General features: G+C 36.7%; 1 protein-coding gene across 3 annotated transcripts in view; it reads left to right on the forward strand.

Moving 5' to 3' along the window:
• Positions 1 to 23,758, forward strand: part of HMCN1 (hemicentin 1) — a 546,207-nt gene that overhangs the window by 342,998 nt on the left and 179,451 nt on the right. For all 3 annotated transcript variants that reach the window (XM_005690978.3, XM_018060727.1, XM_018060728.1), the window contains 8 exons: positions 4,343 to 4,444; positions 5,277 to 5,453; positions 5,992 to 6,143; positions 7,256 to 7,379; positions 11,917 to 12,092; positions 14,523 to 14,619; positions 21,655 to 21,777; positions 22,517 to 22,678. In XM_005690978.3, the coding sequence (XP_005691035.2) occupies positions 4,343 to 4,444; positions 5,277 to 5,453; positions 5,992 to 6,143; positions 7,256 to 7,379; positions 11,917 to 12,092; positions 14,523 to 14,619; positions 21,655 to 21,777; positions 22,517 to 22,678 (1,113 nt within the window). The remainder of the gene's footprint in view (positions 1 to 4,342; positions 4,445 to 5,276; positions 5,454 to 5,991; positions 6,144 to 7,255; positions 7,380 to 11,916; positions 12,093 to 14,522; positions 14,620 to 21,654; positions 21,778 to 22,516; positions 22,679 to 23,758) is intronic.

The raw sequence follows: 23,758 nt of genomic DNA on the forward strand, positions 1-23,758 counted from the left end.
TCCAGTGTTCTTTTTTTTTTTTCATGGTGGAGTGGATTTTGCGAGTCCTTATTCTGCCATTCATGCTGATATCTAATCTTTTCTCTTTAAGTTCTCTGGTGGAATGAAAAATAGCCAGCCTGCCTCATGGCTGTTATATTTCTTATTCCCACCATATTGTTTTATTGCAGCAGTTACATAGCCTGTCAAAGCTGTCAATGATCACTTTAGTCCAGCAGGCTTCAAGTTAATATTTAAATAACTATTTTGGAGCAATGTGCCATGGACTAATTATTTTTCCTTTCCAGTTGTAAAAGTCAGATAGTCATATTTAGAGGTCTTTTTTCTTTTTTTTCTTTTGCTTAAATGCCATATCATAAGTCAGAATTCAGCAGAAAACAGAAACAATCTAAGCATTTCGAACAGGAAGATTTAATACATTGATTAGATAAATACAAATGAACTACAGGTTTGAGGGCCAAGTAGCCTCTAAACTTTGTCTTCAGGAACCACTTCCCAGAAACTAGAAATCTGATCTATAAGGTCATCTGTTTTTGAGGACAGGCTTTATTTTAAACTTGTCAAAAACCAGCTTTGTTTGTTATTCCTTTGGCTTGTTTGTTTGCTTTGGTATAGTTTTCTACTTCTATTATTTCTTTATTCCTGATTTCTTTTTTTTTTTTGATGTATAACATAATCACATTTATTAAACAATGTATGCCAATATAAAGGGCAAAGTTCAACAGTGCAAAAGTACAAATATTTTTGCACCAACCTAATATTACAATTACAAATAATAACCTATTTCTCTTTCATATTACTGAGCCTACCCTGTGTTATAACCAGAATAATAATACAGAACAGGCATTTGACAGAACTAGTTTTCTTCCTATAAAGAAACTACAAATGAGTTTCTGCTGGAACCTTCTCAACAGAGATTTCAATAAGGTATAAACAAAGTTTCTTAACTAGAAGGGGCTATATAACAAAGTACATTTCACATGCAAAGTTTCGTTATCGTTCTTCAGAGATTCCAGCATAGAAAGACAGAAGATATTTCCTTCAGCAACCCAGGGGATAAACAAGATCATCTCAAAATCCTTCCTAGCTCTAAGGTGTAAGGTGTCGTCACTCAGTCGTGTCCGACTCTTTGTGACCCCATGGACTGTAGCCTACCAGGCTCCTCCGTCCATGGCATTTTCCAGGCAAGAGTACTGGAATGGGTTGCCATTTCCTTCTCCAGGTTTATTCCTGATTTCTTTGGGTTTATTTTATTGGTCTTTTTCTAGAATCTGAGTTGAATGCTTAGAACATTTATTTTTAGCATTTCTTCATTTTTAATATATTAATTAGAACTTTAAGATTGCCTTTGTGTAATGCACTGCTTATTGATGGCCCACAGATTTTAGTTTTAATCAATCTCATTCTAATTAATTTCTTCTACCCATATACATTTGTCTTGATTTCCTCTTTAATAAGCTTTTTCCCCATGTAGAGAACTTTGTAATTTTACTACTGAGTTCTGTGATTTTCTTACTATGATTTTTTAAATTGTGGTATAAATACCTTATTGAGAGTTTTTGTGACCTAATATATAATCTGTTTTGAAAATATTCTGTTGCCATTTGAAAATAATATGTATTCTTTGTTAACAATAAATACACAAATAACATGTGTATGTATAAACATATATTAGTTCAGTTCAGTCACTCAGTCATGTCCGACTCTTTGTAACCCCGTGAACCACAGCACGCCAGGCATCCCGGTCCATCACCAACTCCCGGAGTCCACCCAAACCCATGTCCATTGAGTCGGTAATGCCATCCCACCATCTCATCCTCTGTCGTCCTTTTCTCCTCCTGCCCTCAATCTTTCCCAGCATCAGGGTCTTTTCCAATGAGTCAGCTCTTCACATCAAGTGGCCAAAGTATTGGAGTTTCAGCTTCAGCATCAGTCCTTCCAGTGAACACCCAGGACTGATCTCCTTTAGGATGGACTGGCTGGATCTCCTTGTAGTCCAAGGGACTGTCAAGAGTCTTCTCCAACACCACAGTTCAAAAGCATCAATTCTTCGGCACTCAGCTTTCTTTATAGTCCAACTCTCACATCCATACATGACCACTGGAAAAACTGTAGCCTTGACTAGACAGACCTTTGTTGGCAAAAATGTCTCTGCTTTTGAATATGCTCTCTAGGTTGGTCATAACTTTCCTTCCAAGGAGTAAGCGTCTTTTAATTTCATGGCTGCAGTCACCATCTGCAGTGATTTTGGAGCTCAGAAAAATAAAGTCTGACACTGTTTGCACTATGTCCTCATCTAGTTGCCATAGAGTGATGGGACCAGATGCTATGATCTTAGTTTTCTGAATGTTGAGCTTTAAACATATATATATGTTTGGGTAATTTTAGCTTTCAAATTCTCTAGAACTTTTTTTTGTGTTTCGCTATGTAGTTAATTTCTAAGAAATACTATAATATACTGCTTTTAGATTTTTCAAATTTTCTCTCCTTTTTTATTTATAATTTTGCTTTTTTATTCAATGCATAAAGCATTATCATTATAGTGGATTCTTTCTGAATTACAACAGTTCAGTCAGTAGAAAGCATTATTTTTGCCTTGTATACCAGTTTTTCAGAAATTGATATCTCCCTTATTTTTCTGGTATATCTCTGTCTAGCTCTTTACTGTCAACATTTTTACAGTTGTTTTGCTTGTGCTTTTTAATTTAAAAAAAAAACAAAACATGTTAACCCTCAGATAGTCTTAACTCTTTCTGTATTGACCAAGAAAATTAACTCATTCACATTTATATTCTTGATTTACATATTTGATTTTATTTCTACCATCTTATTTAGTTATGATCATTTTTCTTATTCCCTTGCCTCCTTTCCCCTTTCTGTTTTTGCTAGGTTAATGGATCAATTATTTAATTGGATATGGGGTGGAGGTGTGGGGCTCTGGTGCATTGGATAAGTTAAATTTATCAAATCTTTAAAATGTTTTTTATATAAACCCCAAAGTTAACATATACGTAGCATCTTTTCCAAATAAGAGAAAACCTCCAGTTTACTTGCAATTTTGTTTTTCCTCACATCCCTCCTGCATTCCTTAAAGATAGGAGATGTAGGGCTTTGCTATTCCAAGTTGTCTTTACTTTTACCCTATGCCTCTTAAACTTTTTGAGTTCCTACTTTATAAATACATGGTCTAGTCACTAAATCATGTCCAACTCTTGCAACCCCATGGACTGTAGCCTGCCAGGCTCCTCTATCCATGGGATTTCTCAGGCAAGAATACTGAAGTAGGTTGCCATTTCTTCAGGGGATCATCCCAACCCAGGGATTGAACCAATTTCTCTTGCATTGCAGATGGTCTCCTGCACTGCAGGCGGATTTTTTACCTCTGAGCCACCAGGGATGCCTAACATTAAAACTAAAGCAGCATTATCTGTGATTATTTAAAGTTGAAAATGTAGTTTTCTGTTTTATTTTACTAACCATTGTAACTTTTCTATCAAAAAAGTTTCTAATAAACAAATAAGTGATTCTAATTTCTCTGAAATGATTTAAGATAGTACTGTTCTCAGGTAAAGTCAGGCTTCCCTGGTGGCTCAGAGAGTAAAGAATCTGCCTGCAACACACGAGACTTGGGTTTGATCCCTGGGTTGGGAAGATCCCCTGGAGAAGGGCATGGCAACCCACTCCAGTATTCTTTACTGGAGAATCCCCCTGGACCAAGGAGCCTGGTGGGGTACAGTCCGTGGGGTGGCGAACAGTTGGACACGACTGAGCGACTAAGGACAAGGTAAAGTCAGATATTTTGAGAAATACTGATGTTCTTCACTGGAAGAGTTCAAATACATTAGATTACTTCTTGGTAAAGGCAGTTCATCATCAGACTAATCAGATTTATTGAAATTAAAAATACTCCCTTAACTTTGTTTTACTACTCTGCTAATGTATGTGTCCAAGGCTTTTCAATTATGGGCATAGATTAATAGATGATCCAAAAACCTTTTAAGATCTTTTACATCCTGTTTTCAATGCTGCTTAATAGTATCCCTCTGCCCATGGGGATTCTCCAGGCAAGAATACTGGAGTGGGTTGCCATGCCCTCCTCCAGGGGATCTTCCCAACGCAGGGATTGAACCCAGGTCTCTGGCTTGCAGTCAGATTCTTTACCATCTGAGCCACCAGGGAAGCCCCACTCAATAGTGTACCTTAGATTTATTCCAAATATATCATTGTATATAAGTGAAAGAAAGAAAGGGAAAAAGAAAGAAATGACAAGTCCCAGTCAGGAAACTATTTCAGTTTAATACCCTATTTCTGTGTGCTAGCTACCTGTTTGGGCTTCTTGCAGAACCACCCAGCCTGGAGGATGCAGGGAAGATGCTGAATGAGACCGTGGTGGTGAACAGCCCTGTACAGCTGGAGTGTAAGGCAGCTGGAACTCCCACGCCTGGTATGCTTGTTTTCGGACTCTGTAACTTACCAACGTTTTAAGATTTCTGTGAATTGCTAAATCTGTTTATAAGGATACTATAGTAATTGCTAATGAAGAAAATATTATAGAATACATTTCAAATGTAAAACACTGATTAGGATATCATTTGGTGGATGATATTTTTAAATTTTCATTGCTTTTAGCTCCATGAAATAATTTACCCATTTAAATAATGTAGATATGTGAATAATTGCCTTACTGTGCTTACTGTGGCAACAAAACCCACAATGTCATTTTATATACATTTATGCTGAAAATATACTTTTAATCCAGTCTAAGTTGATCATGAACCATTCATTTGATGAGACTGTTATTGCATCGATTCTCATCACTGGTAAGTTATTCATATGAATTGATAATAATATAAAATTTTTGAGGCTAATAGTGTGTTTGGTTTTGATTAGAAGTGTAAACAAAATTTTTGTAGATGAGAGGCATATATTGTACACGAGAAGAAATATAGTTGATTAAAAGTTTGCTCTCAGACAAATATTGATACATTAGAGAAAATGTAAAGAATATCATTTTTTTACAAATTCACTTCAAGACACTTATATTGGCCTGACTGTTCATATTTTTTTAATGTTTACCTCCTTCCTCCTAAAAATCAACCTTAAATATTTAAACAGATTAAACTAGAGTGATAAGCGTAAGAATAAAGCAGTTGTTACTATTGTAGTTAACCTCTAATTCAGTGTGTATATTGAGTTTTTTAATTTATTTTTTATTGAAGGATAACTTTTTAAAGAAACATTTAAATAGATGGGCTTCTCTTCTCTTCTCCTTGCAGCTATTACATGGTACAAAGATAATCATCCACTATCAGATTCCAGTAGTGTGACTTTCCTGAACAGAGGACAGATCATCAATATTGAAAGTGCACAGATCACAGATGCTGGCATATATAAATGTGTGGCCATCAACGCAGCTGGAGCAACCGAGTTATTTTACAGTCTGCAGGTCCATGGTTAGTGCCCCTACTAGACTGATCCAGGGTGAAGAAGCATTCAAGACGATCACGTGCATCTATAAAATTCTAGTGTTGATATTTAACAGAATGTGTTATTGTCGTCTTTATTTAAGGATGCAGTGTTCTAAAACTGATAAGTATTAACCTTTTTGATTCCTATTAAATGCTCTGTTTTCACATGCTGCTGAACTTTTTTGCTTTAGTTGAACTGTTCAGAATAGTCATCAACTATCTCATCAGCTAATGACAGTAGCCCTGTTGGTCAGTATTGTCTATCAGAATCATAGGTTCAGGAAATGTTTTCAAGTTTTTTCCTCTAATAGTGCTTTTAAGAGGAGTTCATAGTTAACATACTAGAGTGGATACAGTGGAGGGAAACAGGTATACACACACAAACCTGGAAGTCAAGAAATACTTCCAGGAAAATGGAAAACACATTACTATGGACAGAGCACGTAGTTGTTATTATTCTGAGCTGAAATATTCTGTGATGTTAGCATGCCTTACTTTTGTTTACCTTTTTATTCCTTTTCAGTGCCCCCGTCAATTTTTGGCAGCAGTGACATGGTGGCAGTGGTGGTTAATAACCTGGTGAGGTTGGAGTGTGAAGCCAGAGGCATCCCGGCCCCAAGTCTGACCTGGCTGAAAGATGGGAGCCCTGTCACTAGTTTCGTTAATGGGATACAGGTACTCCATGTCATTTCTTAAGGCAAATCTACCATCTCACTATTCAGTCCATGAAGTCTGAACCATAAAAGGAACTGGCAGAAGAAGGATTCACAAACGTTATCCAAAAATGTACACATATACATCTATAAATATGGACATACAACTGGGATTTCTAGACAGTTCATTAAAAGCTCAGTATGTCTAAGAGTCCCCTTGTCTCATACATAGTTCTGTATTTTGACTGTTGCTTTAGGTACATCTGCTTCCCTATTCCCACTGTCTGGTATGATCGTAAGAGATACCCTATACAAAGAAATGTTCATCAATGACAGAAGCAAGAATTTCCTGGTAGACGTTATATTTAAATTTCTGAAAATCATAAGGAATCAGAGAACCATCTAGAGTGTAGTCACTTCTACTAAAACATCATATCAAGAAAAATGGAAAATGACATCATGAGAAATGAAATTTGAGTCTGAGAACAAAATTTAAGTACGTTGCACTGACTCAAAATTTGAGATACAAAAAGACACATATCCCATTTAAAGTGTACTTTAATCTTGTTTTGGCTCCAAGAAGGCATAGTTATTGCACCCTTCTGTTTCTTGAGCTTTTCTTGAAAATCCTTTGCTTGCGGAATTTGGGATCATAGACTATCCAGAGTTAATGTCAGTATTTTTGAGGTACAGCTATGTCAATGGAATAAAAGGGCTATGAGTGTGACTAATTAATTTGACTGCTATTACAGTGTTAATTTTAACTTCTTAATTGTTCTCCCAAGGAAAAATTAAGAGGAGAATTAACTCCTCTTATTCCCACTTCTCATCTTTCTCCCCTGGTGGCTTTCTCTCTTTCTGTAGTAAGCACAGATAAAGTTGAATCTTCACTTGATCATGTATGTGGAGAGTTGTTTTCAGTGATTATTGCCAGCTTTGGTTCTATTTTCTGTCCTCCTCCATGGAGAAAATGAGGAGATTGAATGATGCTTGCTCTCTTTAAAATATCCAGGTAGAAATCCTTCTAGAGGCAAATGTTTGATTGATTAAACTCAGAAAATAATTGTAAAAGTATGTTTATGCCTACTCTTCTCAGGAGCCATGTTGGCTATTTAGTGTTCTGTTCTTTGATAGGTTCTGTCTGGGGGCCGCATCCTAGCATTGACCAGTGCACAGATCAGTGATACCGGGCGATACACCTGTGTGGCAATAAATGCTGCCGGGGAGAAACAAAGGGACATTGACCTCAGAGTATATGGTGAGACATTTTAATGATTATTTCTGCTCTGAAATAGCTGTGTTTAAGTCCTGAGATCATTGACATAGTTGAGCGTTTTTGACAGTGGAGAGCTATGAACAATGGAAATGAAGTTATAAGGTTAACAGAATCAGTTTCACCCTTTCTGCCTCATATTTGACTTTGACTGATTTTCCCTTTTGGAACTTCTGAGAATGAAAATGCATACAAAGATATGATCTTCTCACTAAAGCAAGTTCCTCTTCAAGTAGCTCTCTTGATCAATTCTGTTTGAAGCCTAGATTTTCTTACCTTTTAATTATGTGTACAATCAGCATATTTTATAGTTAATACTATGTCTGTGAATTAAAGGATTATTTGGGAAGCAAAAGTTGAATGTAAATTAGGCAAAATTCAAGTTTTTTTCCTACCTGTGATGCAGCTGTAATATACAAAAGGAAAGGTCTGATTCTGTCACACCAAAAAGCCCCCAAGATGAAATTGCAGTCTCATTGGCCTCCATGCATAGATTATACTTGTCATTTCACATTTTAGTATACCTTTGCATTTAGGACTTTTTCAGGTTTGTTTTTTTCTTTTTAGTGTCTCATTTGCATTATATTTTTGCTTCCTGGAATAATGGATTTGTTTCTTCTGTGTCCCTCAAAGAGTATCTGTTTAATGCAGGCCTTTTCTTCTAGATCCTACCTCAGTTCTAAAGAATTCATTCCTTTTAAAATAAATATTTTAAAATGCATTATTTTTTTAACCTCCAGGCCATGTGAATTGATGTGCCTTTTTGAATTTACCAAAAACAAATATAGTCATCACAAATAACTTTGACTTTGACTTAATAAGTCTTAATTTTTTTTAATTAAAAGGCCCCTCGTGACAACATAGATACCATACATATCTAATTAAGCTAAAAAACCCCAGTTGGCATCAGTAAACTATCTGTAACTTGTATGCATCCCCCGTTTTTGATGCTTCTGCAGTTGACATGTGTGGGTATTCAGCCTCCAGGTTTGTTGGTGCTCTTTGTCTGAGATAACAGAGATTCTAAAATGCCCAATCGCAAGAAACTCCTTCCCTTAATGGATCACGTTTATGCTTTATGAAGAATTGGAATGTTTCCAGTCTAAACTGTTTTTAGAGGATGATTCATCAGTTCAAGTTTGTGACACAATAGCTCCTTCAGTCATGAGCAAGCCAAGCCCAGGACTGCCGTTGGTATTCACTGGGTTTTAGTTAACACTGAAAATCTGGCCTTGGCTTTTTCCGTTTCTGCGTTGATTAATGTCAAAAGTGGGCTTGAGAGGTGATAGAGAATTGATATTTTCCAGGAGTTATGAAGATGTGCATGACTGTTCTTTAAGATTTTGTTAAGATACTCATACAAGTCTTTTAGTCCAGAAACCAGACTTCCCTCTGTAGTAAAAGTCAAGAGGCTAGCTGACATGAACGTGTGTTTGAAAATGTGTGTGTGTTTAGTAGCTTGCTACGCTTATATATTTCACATGTTAATGAAGTGTCAAATTAAAACATTTTAATTTGAAATTAGCCTCCAATCTATCCTCTACTATTTATATTATGCCCCTGCATTAGATTCCTAAATTTGTGGTATTAACTTTGGCAATCTCGGGTTGGTTTGTTGCTCATGGCCAAAGATAAGTTCAGATTCACATTATAGAGTGTAGGGGTGTAAAAGGAGCACATACTGGATAAAATAGCTATCCCTACAGTTACAAGAATAGTAACTGTTTCTCCTTGGTATAAATTTGGAGGATGCTTTACTGTATTCTGAAGTGCTGAAACAAGAGAATTGAGTTTTTTTTTCTTTATTACTATTTTTCAATATAAATTTATTTTAATTGGAGGTTAATTACTTTACAATATTGTATTGGTTTTGCCATACGTCAACATGAATCTGCCACAGCTATACACGTGTTCCCCATCCTGAAACCCCCACCCTCCACCCTCCCCGTACCATCCTTCTGGGTCGTCCCAGTGCACCCAGCCCAAGCATCCAGTATGATGAGAATTGAGTTTTTAAATGATTTCGATTCCTGCAGTACCTTTCCTTTAACCTGAATCTCAGAGAGCTTTCTTAGCAATCACACATTCCCCAGCATCTCCACAAGCATAACCCCATGGCAATTCTGACTTGATTCCTTATGTGTCAGAGGCATAATGCACAGGATGAGAAACAGGCCCAATATACCCGTTCCTAAGCAATATGACTGCAAAGCAGAATAGAGATATCATCTAAGAAACCCAGGAATCTAAAGGGTGGAAGCTTTTCTCTTCTCAGACTAAACAAAAAGTTGGAAATGAAAGACAGGGCAGAAAAAATAGATGGGCTTTGGTAATATGTATCCTCAACTATAATTAGATTTGCTTTAATTTATGTTAAGGAACAAATACTCTTTTGTTTTTATATTTTCCCTCTCAGTGTTAAAAACTTGATTTCCTTTGGAGCTTGACTCACTCACTTAGCTGTGAGAAAAGTAATTAAAGGAAAACTATTTGGAAATTAACATTCCGCTCTCTTGAATTATTTCTGACATTTACATCTATAAGCAGTCCTAAAGAATCCATGCTCTTTTATGAAGTCTACAAGTAATCTAAGATAAACATGTGTTACATAGTCATGGGGCTTCCCTTGTGGCTCAGCTGGTAAAGAATCCACCTGCAGTGCCGGAGACCTGTGTTCAAACCCTGAGTTGGGAAGATCCCCTGGAGAAAGAAAAGGCTACCCACTACAGTATTCTGGCCTAGAGAATTCCATGGACTGTATGGACTCCAGTATTCTGGCCTGGAGAATTGTATGGGGTTTGCAAAGAGTCAGACACGACTGAGTGACTTTCACTCACACAGTCATGGTACATTTTTATCCAGAGACCAGACTTTTCCTGAAATTATTTCCAAGCTGTGAAATATGCTGTTCTATTTAGGACTCTTTATGCAAAGTCTGGTTAAGGTATATATTTTTTCATAATAGAAGATGGCACTCGTGCTCATTTTGCTGAGATTATAGAAGTTTTCATCTCAGACTAGTCGCGTATCTTTTTCTGTTGTCTCACGTGTCAAAAATAATCCCACTCTTTTCTGTCACCGTAGATAAATTTAAGCTGATGGAGAGCCAGTATCTGTGTGTGCTATTAAATTTAGCAGAATGGACATCACAGATCTCTGCCCAAATGCTCCACTGGTCTGTTCCAACCATTGTGCATGAAATTTCTTTTGTTAGCATCAATTCCTTTGGGTTTAGCACAAGTCCTGCATCCAGAAAAAGCATAAGAGAGTACCCTCTAGTTTGTGTGCCTTTTCCTGTGTAGCAGAGCAATCTCCTGGTTACAGAAAAACATGTTACTAGCTAAAATCCACAGGAAAAAACATGTTACTAGCTAAAGTCCATTGTCATTTTGCCACACGCAGCGGTGTCAAGTCAGAAGCAATGGCTAACGGGCTGTTAAAATGTTCTTTACCACAAGCACCTTATTCCTCCCCATGCATTTGGAAAAATCCTTTAGGATTCATTTCAGTAAAACTTTGCCTTTCTTGTAAAAACAAAAACAAAAAACTACAAATATGGCATGTTTCTTACAATCCTAAATAGTTATAGAATTTAGTGAGAAATGGCCGGGCAAATTCCCCTTTGTGCTTTTTTGGAGTCGCCCTTTAATAACAGACCTGATTTCGGTATTAGTTCATGTTTTTGAATTATTATAAATACAGGCCTGAAAGAGGCCTTGAGAGCTTATGAAGCCCACCCTCTCATTCTTGGCAGGGCTGTACCTAGACCATCTAAGACAAATGATTGTTTACTCTATTTTTTAATATACCCAAGGGAAGGCGATTCCTTAAACTCCTCCAAGAACATATTTCAGCATCTGACAAAGCCTTATAGCCAGGGAATTCTCATTTTAATCTCATTAAAATTTCAACTCATTTCTTCTTTTTATGTAGCTGTGTGTTGTGCAGCTGGTCACTGATTTAGTTATCCCACATGGCCTTTATTCCATAGAATCATGTTATTTCACATAAGGTCTTATCTGTCACCCATCTTATATTTTGCACGCTGAGAGGGGGGACAGGATGATCCCTTTCAACTCGATTTTTATTTTGCCTCTGTGTGTATGAAATTTATTTTATTTTGCAAAAAAATATATAAATAAGCATCAAAAATATATTTGCTTTTAATTCATTGTTATTTCCAAAATATTTCATGAGTGATTTAATACTTTGAAAATCTTAAGGGGTGACTTCAAGTTCAAGAAGTTTCTTAAATGGGCACTTGGTGAGAACTTCCAGTTCTTAAACTTTTTTGCACGAAAAGTTAGTGAAAAACTATTTTTGTTCAACAGGAACACTTTAATCAGTGATTTATGAACACTTGATTCTGAACCAAGTGATGCAAAGAGGGTATGCTAGAATTACTGTGATCCTACATCTTAAAAGGACTAATAAAGTTATTCAGTATATGTCCTGATGATTAATAAAGATAAGCAGTGTGCTGGCCTCTTTTATCCTGAGGGGAAACCCATCTTTCACTTAGTTGCACCAAATATTATGGGAGAAGAACAGAACGTCTCTGTCCTCATTAGCCAAGCTGTGGAGTTGCTATGTCGAAGTGATGCTATTCCCCCACCGACTCTGACCTGGTTAAAAGATGGCCGCCCCTTGTTGAAGAAGCCAGGTCTCAGTGTTACTGGAAATGGGAGTGTGCTAAAGGTAAGGCTACAGACTCATTTACTTCTTTTATTTCTAAGATCATCACTTTAATATTACTCCTATCAAAATAGTACACTGTTAAACTTTACAAGTATCCTACTAAATTTATCCTCTAAAATTATAGGAACCCTTTTGAGGTTTGTGATATTTTTTCTAATTTATGCCTAGTAAGATTTAAATATTTAAATGTCAGTTCATATTTGAAGGCAGAAGCCATTCAAAAAATGCTTCTAGCAAAATATGATAGCAACATTCTAAGGAATGCATCATTTCAGTCATCCAGCCAATCAGCAAATACCCATTCTAGGTGCTCTGCACAGGGATGCAATAAAGAATGACACATTTATGCAAAATTTTCCAGTTCTATATAAATATGTATATCCTATATATATACATATAAAGTTATTTCCAATTTTATATAATATATCTAAATCTAGCAGCCTAATTGAAAAATTCAGCTAAGTGTTATAAGGCTCTAAGTTACTTACCCAGTGGATGATACAGACAGTACATTTGGGAAAGATAGCAAAAAGTAAGTTTATGGTTGCCTAGAATAGTCTTGGATGGCTGTTTGGCTTTTTATGGGGAGATGGGACAAAAGACCTGATTGTGACCAGCAAGTAAACTCATGATACTGAAACAATTTAACAAAGTAAATTTTGGAAATACTGTTGACAGGGCTGATTTGAGTGAAATAAGAACTAAAATGGAAGGTCAGCCTAAGGAATTAGGATTCAGGACGCTAACAGGCCACTGGAATGTTTATAAAATCCTCATAATAACCCTATGTAGAATTGAGAGAATGGCTAAGTAATCTGCCCACAGTTACTGAGTGGCAGAAATGGGATTTGAATATAGAAGTATAACTTCAGAATCCATGCTGCTAACCACTACACCACATGGCTTCTTGATAAAAGAAAGTTTTCACTGTCAAACAGAGTCTTGAGAAGTGAATGAAAATTGTCAGCATGAAGGGAAGCTAAGAAACTTCCACAAGTAGAAGTATAAGAGAGAGTGGGAGGGAGCGTGAATGTGCGTATCAGAGGCAAGCGAATGGAGTCTTTCAAAATCACAGTCCTGTAATGATGGAGTCACTGATGGAGGAAGTAAGATAAGTCAGTTGAGTTATAGAGGGAAAATAAAGGCCAAAAGTGCTGCCTTTTCTCAGAAGCAGAGCCTAGAGTTCTAGAAAGCAGCTAGAATTCTCAAACCTCAGCACTGACTGAATGATGGAGGGAGATGATTATATTAACATAAGTCCCAGCACTGCTCAGGGAGAGCTGTACTTGATTAGAACTGTCTTAGCAATTTCAGTGAGCGGAGGAGTTCATTTCTTCAGAGCACAGATCCCATTGGAGTTGGGAAGCCAGGAGAGAGGGAATGAAGAAATCCTGGGATCCACTGAATCTCCACCAACAAGGCCACCCAGCCACCCTGGAATGTATGGGTCCAGAGGAAGGGATGTAGGGAGAAGACTTCTTGGAAATGAGAACTAGTGAAGACTAAATACTTTCAGTGATAACTGCAACTCCAGTGATTCACCCTCGTTTGAATATTCTAGCAATTGATTTCAAAGTTAGCTGTCAATTACATATTATTTGTTACACCTCTTATAGTATCTTATGTTATTTACACCTTGTTTATCATTAAACTCTTTTTTATATTCACATGCTTTATATTATCAGCTAGATTGCAAACTCAAGCAGAAACCATATATTACACTATATTTCTTAGTATCTTCTATCTGTAGTACCTAGTACAAGATTCTCAATAACTGCTGAAAGGTCTATGAATAAATGATGGGTAAGTATTCATGTATGTTGCAGATAAATCTATGGAAAATATTTACTGATATTCAATTATCTACCAAGCACCAAACTTGGTACTAGAAGTTTAAGGCTAATTGAGTATAATGGTTGACTTGAAGGAGCTTTTAAACGTCATATAGAAGAAAGCAATAGAGTAAGGGTGTTATTTTACTGAAGAGTGTCCTGGACATAAAAAAAATTGTATATTTAAAGCCATAAATAACTCATTCAAAGGTTAATTTTGGGGTTTTTTTGGGTGCTATTTTATCTTAATCATATTTAAAAGACCTTTCTAAACCTTCAACTACTAAAGTTAACAAGATTAAAACAAGGTATGATGTAAGTGATAATTGTTAAATCTTGATAAGTATTGAATGTGGGTAATGAGCATATAGCTATCAATTTTATTGGATTTGCCAAAAAGTTCATTTGAGTTTTTCATAACATCTTAAGTAAAAAACAGACCAAACTTTTTGGCTAACCCAATACTATTTTCTCAACTTTTTATGTTTGAAAACCTTCAGAACAAATGAAAAATCAGAGATCACAAGCAACATTAATATAAAACCCTAATTAATTACAAAATATAAACTGTGGTTTCAAAGCATGATTTTGGTTTTAGATTGAAGATGCTCAGGTTCAAGATAGTGGTCGCTACACTTGTGAAGCCACAAATGTTGCAGGAAAAACTGAGAAGAACTATAATGTCAACATTTGGGGTAAGTGAGATCAACCCTTAAATGATTCAGCTTGTGGTCTGACCTTTCATTGTTTGTATCAGTTCTTAAACTGACAACCACATAAATAATACATAGATGATATTAATTAATATGTTTAAATGATGCTGAGCTGTCCTGAATATCAGCTTACATACTTAATTCAAGGGCAACTAAATCGATTTCCTGAACCTAAGTATGTAGATCACTGTAACTTTGATGTTCTCCTCTCCTGACTGATTAACATGCCCTCTAACTTCTAGAGCCAGGATATGCTAATGATTGAGCATTCTTCATGAGCAGAGAGCATGTTGGTTAATTGAAAATGTCAGAAGGTCAAATTATGTATGTGAATTTAGCCTGTGAGAAAGACAAAGAGCATGTGCAGTTGGGGAGGGAGATGAGGTTACTCTGCTGACGAATGTGAAATGCTATACTCACTTGAAGTTTTAATAAATTAGTAAGATAATTTGTTTGTTACTAAGATAGTTTTTAGGAATAATTGCAACTTTTATGTTAGCTGTGGTTGTCTGCCAGTTGTAAAAAGTGTACCCGTTTCCCAAATAATCAACTTTTAAGTACTTGTTTACATTCATTTATAACATATTAAGCACTATTAATTTTGATTATATTTGTTTAAACATTTTAATTATTGAGGTAATGACATGAAATATAACTTTGGTTATAAAAGTTAATTAAAAACCACATTTTAAAGTAAAAATAAGTAGAGAAAGTAATCTGATTCCAATGGAGAACAACTATTGTTTAAAACTATGCATTTACTTAGAGAATAGCTTAATTATAAATTGTTATTATCATTTTTAAAAAATCTTGAAAATTATGAGAAGTGTAATCATTTATCCTATAAAGGAATTCATTTACTTTTAAATACTAAAATGTATTATGTACTAAATTTATATTTATTACATGTTAGTTGCATATTGGTCTTCCTAGGTGGCTCAGTGGTAAATAATCCACCTGCCAAACAGGAGACACAGGATCAATCCCAGTGTCAGGAAGATCCTCTGGAGGGGAAATGGCAACCCATTCCAGTATTCTTGAATGGGAAATTCCATGGACAGAGAAGCCTGGAGGACTATAATTCATGGGGTTGCAAAAGAGTCAGACACAACTTAGTGACTAAACAACAAGTTACATATTATTAATTTCTCTTCCTACTTCTTTCCCTCCTTTTTCTCCCTCTGTGTTTCCTTTACTTCCCTTCTCTTATTTCTCTCAAGTGGGAAAAATATTCATATACGTCCCAACATGGACAAGACACTGCCAAGTGTTATCAAGTAAAGTTTGAAAAAAGAAGTGAAAAGGAAAAATTCGGAGTGATGATCAATTAGAAAGTGAGGTGAAGAATTCACTTTTAAAAAATTGTACAACAAAATGTAATTTTATTTTTAGTTCTTTATATTTCTAAAGTTTACTTTATTGAAATACAGTTGATTTATCAGTCAGTTCAGTTCAGTCACTCAGTCGTGTCCAACTCTTGGCGACCCCATGGACTGCAGCACGCCAGGCCCCCCTGTCCATCACCAACTCCTGGAGTTTACTCAAACTCATGTCCATTGAGTCGGTGCTGCCATCCAACCATCTCATTTCTGTCGTCCCCTTCAGCCCCTGCCCCCAATCCCTCCCAGCATCAGAGTCTTTTCCAATGAGTCACTTCTTCGCATCAGGTGGCCAAAGTATTGGAGCTTCAGCATCAGTCTTTGCCATGAATAGTCAGGACTGATTTCCTTTAGGATAGACTGGTTGGATCTCCTTTCAGTCCAGGGGACTCTCAAGAGTGTTCTCCAACGCCACAGTTCAAAAGCATCAATTCTTCAGTGCTCAGCTTTCTTTATGGTCCAACTCTCACGTCCATACCTGACTACTGGAAAAACCATAGCTTTGACTAGATGGACCTTTGTCAGCAAAGTAACATCTCTGCTTTTTAATATGCTGTCTAGGTTGGTCATAGCTTTTCTTCCAAGGAGCAAGCATCTTTTAATTTCATGGCTGATTGCTTAGAGAGAGTAAAAAGAATATGTATAGAAGAGTACTGTGCAGAATGACTCTCACATACCATGTAAGAAAGGAGACAGAAAAAGAAATCCCAGATGGGAAACAGTTGGAACATTTGTCAAAGAGGTAGGAATAAAACTGGGTATAACTTCTATTGTGGAAACCCAGGACAGTGTTGTTCCCAGAAGAAGAATGCAAACAGGAAATAGGTTGGACATGTATATATGAATGGGTAAATGAATGCATAACAGCACACACTGCAGAGAAGTCCAATGAGACATAAACTACAAAGTGTACTTAAGAGATGAGTAGACCTGTGCCTCTTAAAGAGGAAAGCAGTAGAGGTAAGAATGAGTGATAAAGGAAAGTTGAGACTTTAAGACTGGATTCACTCAAAAATTACTTATGGTGTGACTCTGTGATCTGGGCACTATGCCATGTGTAAGCATAGGTAGGTTCATCAGAAGGATAGTGACACTGGTCACACAGAACTTAGGGTCTGCTCATGTAGAAACACCTTTCAGAAGATTGTTAAAATTGTCTCCTAAGAGTTATCACAGGAGATTTTTTGGGAAGACATAGCAGGGGGCTGGTGACATCTAACTGAGGTTTTAAGGATGAGTAGGTGTTAGCTCTCTGAAGATGAACATTGTCTGTATTCAACGAATGAAACAGCATTCACTATGGAGCCTAGTGTGGCTCAGAGGAGAATAAGAAGATAGAATATTAGGTAGGAAAGATTAAAAGGGGCATATAGAAGAGGAACTCTAAAATCAATTTTAAAAGTATGGATTTGATTCTCAAGGTGATACATCACCACTAATGGGATTCAAAGGAGGACTGGGGCATTCAGATTTGTATTTTAGGAAGAAAGCCAGTAAATTAGTTTTTGAGTATTAAATTAATTAAGTTTTTAAGAAATTGAATTAATAGAATTGGTTGATTACATTGAGAGGTATGGAAACTGGAAAGGGTAAAAGATGGATGTTGGCTTGGGCTGATCAGCTGGCCTGTGTGGACAGTAACGTCCTCCCCTTGGAGAGGGAACAAAGGTTCAGTTTAGGACAGGTTGAGTTTGAGAATCCCTCTAAGGCACCCACATTGAGATATTAAGTAGACAGATATTAAGATGGTCAGCATCATTGATTATTAGACAAATGCATATTAAAACTATTAAGGAGATACCACCTCACACCAGTCAGAATGGCCATCATCAGAAAATCTGTAAATAAATGCTGGAGAGGGTGTGGGGAAAAGGCAACCCTCCTACACTGTTGGTGGGAATGTAAACTTGTGCAGCCCCTATGGAAAACAGTAGAGAGGTTCCTTAAAAATCTAAAAATAGAGCTCCCATCTGATCCAGCAATCCTCCATCTGGGCATATAACTGGAGAAAAATGTGGCTCGAAAGGATACATGCTTACAAGTGTCCGTAGCAGCACTGTTTACAATAACCAAGACACGGAAGCAACTTAAATGTCCATTGACAAATGAGTGAATGAAGAAGAAGTAGTACGTGTATACAATGGAGTGTTGCTCAGCCATTTAAAAGAATGAAATAATGCCATTTGCAGCAACATGGATAGACCTGGTGAACTTATTTACAAAACAGAAACAGACTTGGAGAATGAATTTATGGTTACCTGGGGGAAGTGGGGGTGCAAAGGGTAGATTTGGAGTTTGGGATTGACATGTACACATTGCTATATTTAAAACAGAAAAAATTTGGAAAACTCAGCAGTGGCTACAGGACTGGAAAAGGTCAGTTTTCATTCCAGTCCCAAAGAAAAGCAATGCCAAAGAATGCTCAAGCTACCACACAATTGCACTCATCTCACACGATAGTAATGGAATGCTTAAAATTCTCAAAGCCAGGCTTCAGCAATACATGAACCGTGAACTTCCTGATGTTCAAGCTGGTTTTAGAAAAGGCAGAGGAACCAGAGATCAAATTGCCAACATCCGCTGGATCATGGAAAAAGCAAGAGAGTTCCAGAGAAACATCTATTTCTGCTTGATTGACTATGCCAAAGCCTTTGACTGTGTGGATCACAATAAACTGTGGAAAATTCTTCAAGAGATGGGAATACCAGACCACCTGACTTGCCTCTTGAGAAACCTGTATGCAGGTCAGGATGCAACAGTTAGAACTGGACATGGAATAACAGACTGGTTCCAAATAGGACAAGGAGTGCGTCAAGGCTGTATATTATCACCCTGCTTATTTAACTTATATGCAGAGTACATCAGGAGAAACGCTGGGCTGGAGGAAGCACCAGCTGGAATCAAGATTGCCGGGAGAAATATCAATACTCTCAGATATGCAGATGACACCACCCTTATGGCAGAATATGAAGAAGAACTAAAGAGCCTCTTGATGAAAGTGAAAGAGAGAGTGAAAAAGTTGGCTTAAAGCTCAACATTCAGAAAACGAAGATCATGGCATCTGGTCCCATCACTTCATAGCAAATAGATGGGGAAACAGTAGAAACAGTGTCACACTTTATTTTTCTGGGCTCCAAAATCGCTGCAGATGGTGATTGCAGCCATGAAATTAAAAGATGCTTACTCTTTGGAAGAAAAGTCATGACCAACCTAGACAGCACATTAAAAAGCAGAGACATTACTTTGCCAACAAAAGTCCATCTCGTCAAGGCTATGGCTTTTCCAGTAGTCACGTATGGATGTAAGAGTTGGACTATAAAGAAAGCTGAGTGGTGAAGAATTGATGCTTTTGAACTGCGGTGTTGGAGAAGACTCTTGAGAATCCCCTGGACTGCAAGGAGATCCAACCAGTCCATCCTAAAAGAGATAAGTCCTGAGTATTCATTGGAAGGACTGATGCTGAATCTGAAACTCCAATCCTTTGGCCACCTGATGCGAAGAGATGACTCATTGGAAAAGACCCTGATGCTGGGAAAGATTGAGTGCAGGAGGAGAAGAGGATGACAGAGGATGAAATGGTTGGATGGCATCCCCGACTCAGTGGACATGGATTTGGGTAGACTCCGGGAGTTGGTGATGGACAGGGAGGCCTGGCGTGCTGTGGTTTATGGGGTTGCAAAGAGTCAGACATGACTGAATGACTGAACTGAACTGAACTGGATTGACCTGGAGATTATCATACTAAGTAAAGTAAGTCAGACAGAGAAAGACAAGTATCACATGATATTCTTTGTATGTTTAATCTAAAAAATGATACAAATGAATTATTTACAAAACAGAAACAGTTAGAGAATGAATTTATGGTTACCAGGGAGAAGTGGGGGTGCAAAGGGTAGATTTGGAGTTTGGGATTGACATGTACACACTGCTATATTTAAAATAGGTAACCAATAAGGATCTACTGATAAATTAATTTGTAAAATCTAGTCAGATATAAAAGTCCAGATCTCAGACACTATCTGCATTACAGATACATGTTTGCAAATATTTGTATTAATGTAAGTGATACTCACTCATGGGAATGAGGGGAATTTGATTTGGAGGTCATGGATTTATAGTTGGTGGCAATCTGTGTAGCTATCATTTTCTTCTGTAGATATTTCATGTGTGGTATAGGTTATGACAGAGTATAGGATTTATCTCAAGAAATGGTATTGCCAAGTAGGAAACACAACAGTGTGGGGCAGTTGCGAATATTGGCAGAAGACTAGTTGAAATTATTGAACATAAAATCAAAGCTGGATAGTGAAGTCAGTAATAAAAGAGTAGATAGTAGATTGGGCGGCTTCTGAAAGGTTTAAAGACTTGCCATTCAACTATGTCATTGAATTGATAGTTGGGAATACTTGAAGTGAAGGAGCTGGAAGGATAGGATGTGACCTACATTTATAAATTAGTAGGAGAAATGTTCTAGATGTTGAAGAGTGTATGGCTTTTGATGGAGAAAGTGATGAGCAGATCAAGAAACTGAGTAGTCAGATGTTTAGACGTGGCAGTTGAGTTTATACAGAATGATGACAGGTCTTCAGTGTGAAGAGAAGGGATGGAAACAAGTACCAAATTGTTCAGTGAAGGAAAAAGAAGGACAGGTTCACAGAGAGTGAAGAGAAAGAGAAAGGGAAGTAAACGGATGATATGAGCCTCAAAGGAATAGAGAGTTTCGTGGAGGTGGTTTAACAATGGCTGGAAGCTGCATTTGATGGTGAGGAGGATTCTCCCACTCCTCAACTCCCAGGAGCTTAGGAAAACAAGCATCTATCATGTGATGATACTGCAGCCAGAACAGTGTCCAAGGGGAGAATTTGGCCAGCAAATGCAGACTCAGCCTCTTAGAGAAAAGTCTGGGTAGTCGATTCACTTTGAAGGTTCCAAGAAGAGGCTGGAGGCCAGTGGGGAGACAGATTGTGCAACCTAGGGTTGGTAACATATCTGTTTCTTAGATCAAATTCTTCACCTCTGTTTTTCATTGTTTAGTTGCTAAGCCATGTCTAACTCTTGCGACCCTATGGACTGTAGCCCGCCAGCCTCCTCTGTCCATGGGATTTCCCAGGCAAGAATACTGTTGTGGGTTGCCATTTCCTTTTCCAGGGAGTCTTTTCTACCCAGAGATCGAACCCATATCTCCTGCTCGGCAAGCAGATTCTTTACCACTGAGCCAGCTGGGAAGCTTGGCCTCTGTTCTTTACTTTATGTTGTGTGCCTGATGCTTTTTGATTCTGTTCAGCATCTGAGATATCAAAGCTCACAGGTGCAATTGGCTGGGTTAAGTTTAAACTTAATAGATGTCTTCATTTTTCAAATGTAACGTGTCTAAATATTCATAATATATCATCTTTTTATGTCGCTCTGAGTATTTTGATAATTAAATGTCTGTGAAAATGGGAAATCTGCTATTATATATTCATTCTATATCTTACAATTGGCTTTTAATGTGGTGTTGATATGTCAGCTTCAAGTGCTAGATTATTTCTTCATTCCTTTCAAGAGAGAACCTTTTTTTTTCTATCATGCAAAGCATTAGGGAAATTTTATAATTGTTCTTAAAATAGTGTTTTTCCTTTTAAAAAAAATATTTCAGTACCACCAAATATTTCTGGTTCTGATGAAGTTGCTCAACTTACAGTCATTGAAGGACACCTCATTAGTCTATTGTGTGAATCAAGTGGTATTCCTCCCCCAAATCTCCTTTGGAAGAAGAAAGGTTAGTTTTCATCTTTTCACATTTATTTAATTAAATATAAATATTAAATAAATTCATGTTTAATTTGAAAAAATATGCCAATTTATTAATAAACTCATTTGAAGTTTGCATACTAAAATATTACACAGCATACTTGTCTTATGCTAAATGTGCCAGATGGGATAATTCTGTACTGTCAATGTGAAAATCTTCAGATTTGAGACTACTCCCAAGAAGAAATTAATTTAAAGGGCAGCTATACTGATAACAAATCCACCCATTCAATGAACTATTTTTTTCTTCTTTAAAATAGGTTTAAAAATAATCTTCTAAAGTAAGCATTGTTTGGTCTATGTGATAGTTTTGTAATGTATGTTAAATTGAATTCTGAAGTTCAACAGATTTTCAGTTATTCATCAACAAATATGTCTCCTTTAAGTACCAAATCTTCTAAATTTTTAGCTGATTTAAGAAATAATTTTTGTTTTACTTAGAGATTTTTTAAAATTTATTTTATGAAGTATGTTTTCTTTAAACACAATATTGATTGAAAGAAAAGTTTGCAGAAGATAGCCTTCTCTTCCTCCACCTCTTCTTTCTCTTCCTCTTCTTCCTTTTTGCATAGATTATTATACAGTACCCTCTGCCTTTTGAGTATGTGAACAGGAAGTAAATAAATATGTATTTGTACTCATTAGAAGTATATACACAAATACCTTATATGTTTGTTTCACATTCTGCCACTTGGTTTTTCTTGCAGGCTCCCCAGTGCTGGCTGATTCTGCAGGGCGAGTCAGAATTTTATCTGGAGGCAGGCAGTTGCAGATTTCAATTGCAGAAAAATCTGATGCAGGGCTCTATTCATGTATGGCATCGAATGTTGCTGGGACTGCAAAGAAAGACTACAGTCTGCAAGTTTATAGTAAGTTATTGATCAGCCAGGCTTTGGCACAGTTTAAAAAAAAAAACAACTTTTCCATCCTTCTTTTTTACTTTTTCTTTATATCTTTAAGATTCAAAGTAGTATAGTTATATAGCTGGCCCTCCTTGGCCCTCCTTATCCATAAATTCCACATCCGTGGATTCAACCAACTGCATATCAAAAGTATTTTTTTCAATGTCCAAAAAATTTTTTTAAAAATGCAAAACTTGAATTTTTCTGGGCATCAGGCAACTATTTGCATACTATTTACATTGTATTTACAACTATTTACATATCATTATAAGGTATTATAATCTCATGATGATTTAAAGTGTAACAGAGGATGTTCAAAGGTTATATGTAAATGCTGTGCCATTTTCTATATAATGGACTTGAGCATCCTCAGATTTTGGTGTCTGAGTCAGATCCTGGAACCAGTCCCCTCTGGATATGCAGGGATAGCTATACCTCTCATGAGACCCACAAGTTTAAATTGTGTTGACATAACAAGAGAGCAGTTATTTATTTCTAGCTAGTACTTATTCAGTTATACAGCTGTCCATTCTGCATCAACTTCCTGATGGCAGACTCACAGTGTGGCTATAATTTGTTGGGGCAGTATGGTAGATATGAAATGGGGAGAATGGCATTTTATCATTGGGTATAGTTACAGTATGTAAAAATATCCCTTTTTTGTTTGTTTGTTTAACTTAAACTTTTATTTTGTATTGGGGTATAGCTGATTAACAAAGTTGTGATAGTTTTAGGTGAACAGTGAAGGGACTCAGCCCTACATATACATGTATCCATTCTCCCCCAAATTCCCCCAAATATCCCATTTTAAAGATTATTTAATTTATGTAAAATTTTAAAGTATTTAAAATATTTACATTACCTCATTTAATCTCTACATGAACTATGATATGAGACAAAAATATGGCCTCCCTTTTATATCAGTGAAAACTTAAGCCCAGAGAAGTCTTCATGACTAGCTGAGGTCATATGACTTGTGTATGAAAGGATTGGCACTCGAACACAGGATTACTAACATGGGTCCATTTTCCTTCCCACACACATATG

Source organism: Capra hircus, chromosome 16 (assembly GCF_001704415.2).
Source record: "Capra hircus breed San Clemente chromosome 16, ASM170441v1, whole genome shotgun sequence".
Classification (NCBI taxonomy): domain Eukaryota; kingdom Metazoa; phylum Chordata; class Mammalia; order Artiodactyla; family Bovidae; genus Capra; species Capra hircus.